The sequence below is a fragment of the Mercenaria mercenaria genome, chromosome 11, assembly GCF_021730395.1.
Source record: "Mercenaria mercenaria strain notata chromosome 11, MADL_Memer_1, whole genome shotgun sequence".
Lineage (NCBI taxonomy): Eukaryota > Metazoa > Mollusca > Bivalvia > Venerida > Veneridae > Mercenaria > Mercenaria mercenaria.
This window is the reverse complement of record NC_069371.1, coordinates 20,025,651-20,033,678: the sequence shown is the minus strand read 5'-3', so window position 1 is coordinate 20,033,678 and position 8,028 is coordinate 20,025,651. Positions and strand designations below refer to the sequence as shown.

Below are 8,028 nucleotides of genomic sequence, written 5' to 3'. Positions count from 1 at the left end.
AACTCTGGAACCCATAATGGAATCTGGCCAGTTCAAGAAAGAAACCAAGATCTTATGGTGATACAAGTTGCGTGCCAGTTTGGTAAAAATCAAATCATAAATAAAGCTGCTATTGTGCAGACAAGGTCAAAATAGCTAATTTTGGCCCTTTCAGGGGCCATAACTCTGGAACCCATAATGCGATCTGGCCAGTTCAAGTAAAGGAACCAAGATCTTATGGTGATACAAGTTGTGTGCAAGTTTGGTTAAAATAAAATCATAAATGAAACCACTATCGTGCAGACAAGAAATTGTTGACGGACGCACGCACGGATGGACGGATGGACAGACTGACGACGGACGAAGTGTGATCACAAAAGCTCACCTTGTCACTATGTGACAGGTGAGCTAAAAATGCTTTTAATATAAGTTTAGTTTTACAGCTACCATGCAAACGAGATATATTTGTCTGCATATGAATTACCTTTGGAGCACCATGACAGGGTTTTCATTTGATGCCTGTTCTTGCATCTGAAAAGTGCATAAAAAATATTTGGAAAGTACTTTTAATTTATTCCTGATTTAGCGGTTTGTGAAAAGGTCTGAAAAATACAAAAGTGCTGAATTTGAGTGATTTTTGTGTGTATACAATAAAAAGGGAAGTGATCTGGAAAACAATTACAGAGCAAAATGCTAACTGTGAGAAACGGTTTGATGTTGGAAACGGGCCAAATGCACCAAAAACTGAAAATTCACACGCACAAAAATAGTGAAAAATATGCTTGAAATGTACGATTTGCAGCCAAGGGAAAATTTAAATTTACTACGTCGTTTTACAATGTCACTTCCATCTGCAGTATAAACACCAAAGCCAGCTAGTATGTGGTGTTTAAATTAATGATAATCCACATTAATCTGTTAATAAAACTTCTGAAAAATGAAATTTTAAGAGCAAAAAATTTATCACTGCTCAGAATACCGACAAAAATAAATCAGAGATATAAGGCTATATACTGTGTCAGGTAAGAGTTTTCTGCCCTTATTCCTGGCAGTGAGATTGTAAATCTGTATTAATATTTCAGAATTAGTCCTTCAGAGAAAAAGTCCTGAAATTTGTGCAAAATCAAATTGTATGAACCACACAAGACCAGTTTCTGTTAGCTCACCTATAAAAGGAAACAAAAACTGAACACTTTGATGATAAAGTGAGGTATCATTCAGTATTTAACAGGTATTGTTTTGCTGTACTGAACGGAAGAACGGGTGTTACAGTATGTCACAAGATGTATTAGTTTTGACCACTAGTAATGCTTTGATTCACACAGTCTCAACTGTCGGTACAAGATATAACCTTTGGATTTTCAGGAAAAAAAGTTACGAGCATTGGACACATTCTATTCACTTGGTTATTTGTTTAGTCCTGGAAAACAAAAACAGACAAAAATATCTCTGACATTATTTATTTATTAGATTTCCAGGTCAAAGTAAAACTTTTATTATCTGACATTCAAATAAGGCAATTGCCTGAATCATTTTGTAACATTATGGGCTTTATCATGTGAATTAAAACTCAGGAATTAACTCCTACAATACTGTAAAACACTTGTTATTTGTAAGATCTGTATTTTGGCTATTATTAGCTAGTTTCATCCCTTGTGAATCAAAAAAGTTAAAAAAAAAACTTTACAAGATCTTATCAGTATTTTCACAAAATATCTCTGCGCATTTCAGATTTAATTTTCAAGTTACCAGTACAAATTTCACATTTAACAAATAAATTAAATCTGATCAATCTAAACAATTTCAAAAAATAACTTTTACAGTATACAAATTTAACCTTTAGCCTCGGTCTGCACTGTTCGCTATGCTGTCAGTAAATTTTCAGTGAACACCCCTTTGAATAATAAGTGATGCTGCCCAAATTGACTGATGGACTGGTCCATTCTAGAAATTTAGCAGGGTAAGGGTTAAATGGTATCGACAATGTAACATATATCTCTCTATGACGTATATTACAAAGACTGAAAAATCTAAGTCTTGACAACTGTATAATACATAAATATATAAGAAGGCACAAAATGATATGTATGTTAGACATCACTGCCAAGCGTAATTGGCTATAAACACTGAAATATGCTTTATGCTTAATAAAATCCGTATTCGTATAATTACTGGCATTTACCTTTGTATCTAGAGATATGCAACAGATCTGTAGTAGAAATACTGCATGACATATCAATACAAAATTAATCCTGGGAAGAACAAGTACATATTTCTTGTTGCATAGATATTAACCTTTTTCATAACATAATAAATTATTTTTTCATGTATATGATTGATATATATTCTGTCTTTAGAACAAGTAAAATTGGAAATATCAGTATTCATGAATTTTTCAATGAAAACGAACATTCAAATGCCGTCATGTCTCGAGGTAAAACTATTACACATGAATTTGGAAAAAATATTAACATTTAAGGGTCCGCTGTAACTTAACAAAGTCTAACAATGAGTTTTTACATAAATGTAAATGATCTTTTGCAGTTTTCTAATAGTACAGATAACACAGCCAGTCTACAGAAGTTTTCTTATGTACAGATAATGGAGCCAAGCCCAGGCCATTTTTTTTTCAATGATACTTGCTTTATTTACAAATTTAAAGATGTATCCCCAAGTCAATATTTTTAACCAAAATTCAGCTATATTAAATGCCATTCAAATATTCCAATTTGATTGCAAATACTTTCAAAATATGGAAAAATTATGCATTTCAATAATAAACAGAATCATATACCTCTGACTAATATAACCATCATATAAAAACACAAAAATTCGGTAAATGTAACATTATAATAATAATACATTTGTATTCACAACCATATCACAAACATTCAAACATATACAAATTTTACCACATACCAATGTTTAAGAGAAAAAATAATTACTTTTTCAAGTACCTATGCCACTGGTAACAAAAGAGTTAAAGGCACAAATATGTGTTAAATCATACTAGCATTTAGAAGTTTAGAAAAATCTCCTGATAATCTAAAACATATCGCCAAAACATTGTGATTTATTATGAAAAGAGCTCTGCCACCACTGAGTTAAGTAAGATAGAAAGTAAAGATATATTGAAGTCTTATTTAATCTTGCAGTGTCAACAAGTAACATATATAGTAAGTGGGTGTTCAATGTCATATGAATTTTGCATACCATTTAGCAACGTTCTGAACTCGCGAACATATGGGAAGGTTTCAGCTTGTAACTTTTACCAGTTGGGAAGGACTACTTTCATTAGAAATTCGAGAGAAATATTTAGATGGTAAGCAAAGCATTTACGGGTTTTGTATCGTGAAAAACATGCAAAAAATTTAACAATGATTTACCCTTTGGGTTTAGATAGTTAAAATTATCTTAAAGAGAATAAAACAAGAGCACCGCCTTGCGGGTGCTGACGCTCATCTGATTTTTTTTGAGTAATAGAAATATTGTCCTACCCATGATTTTCTAAGTCTAAAAAGGGCCATCATTCTTGCAAAAAGCAGGTTAGAGTTATGTTTCTTGATGTTCAGTGTCCACTTATGATGGTGAAAAACTGTTGCAAGTTTTAAAGCAATAGCTTTGATAGTTTATGAGAAAAGTTGACTTAAACATAATACTCAACCAAGAAAATTATTTTCTAAGTCCAAAAAGGGCAATAATTATTGCAAAAAGCAGGATGGAGTTATGTTGCTTGCTGTACAGGGTCAGCTTATGATGGTCAACAAGTGTTGCAAGTTTCAAAGCAATAGCTTTGATAGTTTAAGAGAAAAAGTTGACCTAAACATAAAACTTAACCAAGAAATCTGATATTTTCTAAGTCCAAAAGGGGCCATAAATCTTGCAAAAAGCAGGATGGAGTTATGTTTCTTGCTGTACAGGGTCAACTTATGATGGTGAACAAGTGTTGCAAGTTTTAAAGCAATAGCTTTGATAGTTTAGGATAAAAGCTGACCTACACATAAAACTTAACCAAGAAAACTGATTTTCTAAGTCCAAAAGGGGCAATAAATCTTGCAAAAAGCAAGATGGAGTTATGTTTCTTGATGTACAGGGTCTGCTTATGATGGTGAACAAGTATTCCAAGTTTCAAAGCAATAGCTTTGATAGTTTAGGAGAAAAGTTGACCTAAACATAAAACTTAACCAAGAAATCTGATATTTTCTAAGTACAAAAGGGGCAATAAATCTTGCAAAAAGCAAGATGGAGTTATGTTTCTTGCTATACAGGGTCAGCTTATGATGGTGAACAAGTATTCCAAGTTTCAAAGCAATAGCTTTGATAGTTTAGGAGAAAAGGTGACCTAAACATAAAACTTAACCAGGCAACGCCGACGCCGACGCCGACGCCAACAACCGCTCAAGTGATGACAATAACTCACCATTTTTTTTCAAAAAATCAGATGAGCTAAAAATGAGTCTCTTACAACTGATATTTTGTAATAACAAATATAAATCTATGAAGTACTGTAAAATATGTTTAACAGTAATAACAGCAAAAAGCTATTTTTATCATGAACTGTTTTGTCAAACATGCTCTCTGTAATGGACTGGGGAAGAAAACTGGGTACATATTTTTCTGTTACCAAACACAGAGTTCTATTCATGTTTATAAGGCCTTGAATTAACACAGTTTCTGTATCATCATTTTGGAGGAAAACTTTGGTTTTAATTTGTTTTCGCTGCCTCAGGTAGTGCTTATCAGTAGTCCTGTATGCTCAAAGTAAATGCTTCCTACAATTTGTGGCATTAGATTTCTTAAGTTTTTGCTAAAACACAAAAATCTGCATATGTACTCTCACACTTCTTGTCTGTCTGCAAGAATTTACAATTTGTACAAAAAAGAAAACATTTATTTCAAAATAATTGCCTGTATGAGGGGCAACATGATTTTTGTCATGACGATGATGTCAACTGACCAGCCACAGTCATTTTTTACACCAAGAATGGAATAATGGCCTTTCTGCCTGTTGGAAAACTTTCAAACTTTTTCCGGTACCACTGCTGACGTCCTAGGGCTCGAACGATGTGACTGATAGTGACAAAGCCGGTACACAACCACCATGACTGATGCTTAAATCCAAGAGCTACTCCTGAAACAGATGGTTGAAAAATATGAAAAAGTTTTCTTTTTACATTTACCAGGAATTTTGTGTCAGGATCTTTTCATATATATTTGAAAATTAGGATCCTGTGATTCACTCTGACAAAAACACTGCTGGGGGACTAATTGGAACTATGGTTTAATACTTCCACTCCATGGTTTACATCATGTTTGAGAAAACACTTATATTTCTATGTCATACCATGTATGAGAAAACACTTCTATTTCTAAGTCACAGTCCCATGGAATGATATCATACCTATTACAGCTTAACATTTAGCCTGCTAAGTTTTTAAAATGGACTGGTCCATCACTGAATTTGGGCAGTACCATTTATTATTGGAAGGGGTGTTCACTTAAAATTTACAGACTGAATAGCGAACAGTGTAGAGTCTACTAGACCATACATTTGTGCAGGCTGATCTTGGTCTGCACTGGTCACAAATAAAGAATCACTTGCCACTAGCAAGCTAAAAGTTAATGTACCCTGTAAATGAGAATCAAAATAACTCCTACCTATGGCTCCATGGATGAGAATTTCATTGAGAAGTTGTGGACAAGAGACATATTCAAACATTCCACCTTTTGGCAGTTTATGGTCCTCGCTCACAACATGACCTATCAAAAAATAAAAAAGACATGATAAATAATTGAAAGAATCTGACGGAAAAAACCTGTTTCTTAATCATGGGTTTTCCAAATTTTTGTAATTCCAAAACATTTAAAACTATTTTTAACTATGAAATAGATGGATGTCCAGCATGATAAGGGTTAAAATTTGAAGTTCGCATATTCACATCTGCATGAAACTGCCATTCTGGCTGAAACCACAGACTCTCCTGCTTATGAAACTGAAATCACTAATATTTACAGAAATATTTCTGGGTAACCATACCTGCCCGATTTTTCCTGAATTTAGCCAGCTGGTACTGTAATTTACCATCATAGTGTGATATGACAGCAAATAAAGCTACACCGAGCAAATGATGCCAGCTGAAATCTGACCAGTGAAACCAACCTGGAAAAGAACTGATTAAGTAATGTGATCTTTTCACTTGTACACTGTTTCCTTGATTGGATACAACTTTTAAACAAGACATCCACGACAGCACTATATAACTAACCTGAGTACAAGTTATCAACTTCAGGTTTTAATATGCATGAACGTACTAACAAGAGTGTCAAGATGACCCTGGATCGCTCACCTGGGTAATATGAGCTACATGTTTCAAATGTCAAACTGATGAATTTTAGAAATTTTTTGGAAGATTTTCTGATGTACAATCAAGTAACCCCTGCGTATATTTTACCCCAGGGGTCATGATTTGAACAAAGTTTGTAGAAGTCTACTAGGCAATGTTACATATCAAATATCTAAGATCTAGGCCTTCTGGTTTATTTTTAGCAAATTTATGAAGATTTCCCTTTGTACAATCAAGTAACCCCTGGGGCTGGGTCAATTTGACCATGGGGGGTCAAGATTTGAACAAATTTTGTAGAGGTCCACTATGCAATGCTACATGTCAAATATCTAAGCTCTAGGCCTTCTGGTTTATTTTTAGAAAATTTTTGAAGATTTTCCTATGTAAAATCAAGTGACCCCTAGGGCGGGGTCAATTTTGACCCCGGGGGTCATGATTTGAATAAATCTTGTAAAGGTCCACTAGGCAATGCTACATGTCAAATATCTAAGCTCTAGGCCTTCTGGTTTATTTTTAGAAAATTTTTGAAGATTTTCCTATGTAACATCAAGTGACCCCTGGGGCGGGGTCAATTTTGACCCCGGGGGTCATGATTTAAACAAATCTTGTAAAGGTCCACTAGGCAATGCTACATGTCAAATATCTAAGCTCTAGGCCTTCTGGTTTATTTTTAGAAATTTTTTGAAGATTTTCCTATGTAAAATCAAGTGACCCCTGGGGCAGGGTCAATTTTGACCCCAGGGGTCATGATTTGAACAAATTTTGTAGAGGTCCACTAGGCAATGCTTCACACCAAATATCTAAGCTCTAGGGCATCTGGTTTTTGAGAAGAAGATTTTTAAAGTTTTTCCTTTCGGTTGCCATGGCAACCAGAGTTCTGCATGGAATTCAATTCTTTGAATAATTTTTAAAGGGGGCCACCCAAGGATCATTCCTGTGAAGTTTGGTGTAATTCTGCCCAGTGGTTTTCAAGAAGAAGATTTTTTTAGACGTTGACGGACGACGGACGACGCACGACTGACGACGGACATCAAGCAGTCACAATAGCTCACCTTGTCACTTTGTGACAGTGAGCTAAAAAGGGAAAAAATGCCTGCCCACTTAGCTCAATAGGAAGAGCGCAGCAGATCTACGGATCACCAGGTCGTGAGTTCGATCCCTGGCAAAATTTTCATCTCCCAAACGTTTTTGTTAATAAGGCATTTAACATAACATCATTCTGTCTTATACACAGGTCATTCCAACAAACAGTAGCATGTTTAATCTTAATATGGTTAGTAAGCCTACGTTGAAGTTCTAAGATACTTCTTTGACAAAATATATATTATTATACAGGTAAACCTACCCCTTCCAGTGCCATCCAAAGGTGGAGCCTCTGACAGGATAGTGAGACCAGCACACAGAGAGTAAACATGAGGTGCCAACCAGTCAAGAAATCCGAGAGTTGTTGTTGTGCTAAATACATTGATGTAGACGCTCTGATACCATCTAAACATTGTGTGTGTAAACAGGAGACTGCTTCCCACAACTACTGACAGCTCATCTACAAAAGCAAAAAAAAAAATTTTAAGTCTTGGACATGAAAAAGAAACTTATTCCAGCAAGCCGGACTGAAGTTTCCACAGTTTTCACTGATACTGGCAAATCATGACATGTATTACACCCCAGGCTTGCAGGATGACTCTTGAGCTGTAAGTAATAAATA

The 8,028-nt window shown here is 34.9% G+C and overlaps 1 protein-coding gene across 4 annotated transcripts in view; it reads right to left on the bottom strand.

The window, feature by feature from the left end:
• Positions 1-1,425: 1,425 nt before the first annotated feature.
• The window catches only part of LOC123531423 (polyprenol reductase-like), a 32,593-nt gene continuing 25,990 nt past the window's right edge, over positions 1,426-8,028 (bottom strand). For all 4 annotated transcript variants that reach the window (XM_045312363.2, XM_053518698.1, XM_045312364.2 and 1 more), the window contains exons 4-7: positions 7,669-7,866; positions 6,017-6,139; positions 5,638-5,739; positions 1,426-5,110 (exon numbers count right to left, since the gene is read on the bottom strand). In XM_045312363.2, coding sequence (XP_045168298.1) covers positions 4,953-5,110; positions 5,638-5,739; positions 6,017-6,139; positions 7,669-7,866 — 581 coding nt within the window. In that variant the 3' untranslated portion in view covers positions 1,426-4,952. The remainder of the gene's footprint in view (positions 5,111-5,637; positions 5,740-6,016; positions 6,140-7,668; positions 7,867-8,028) is intronic.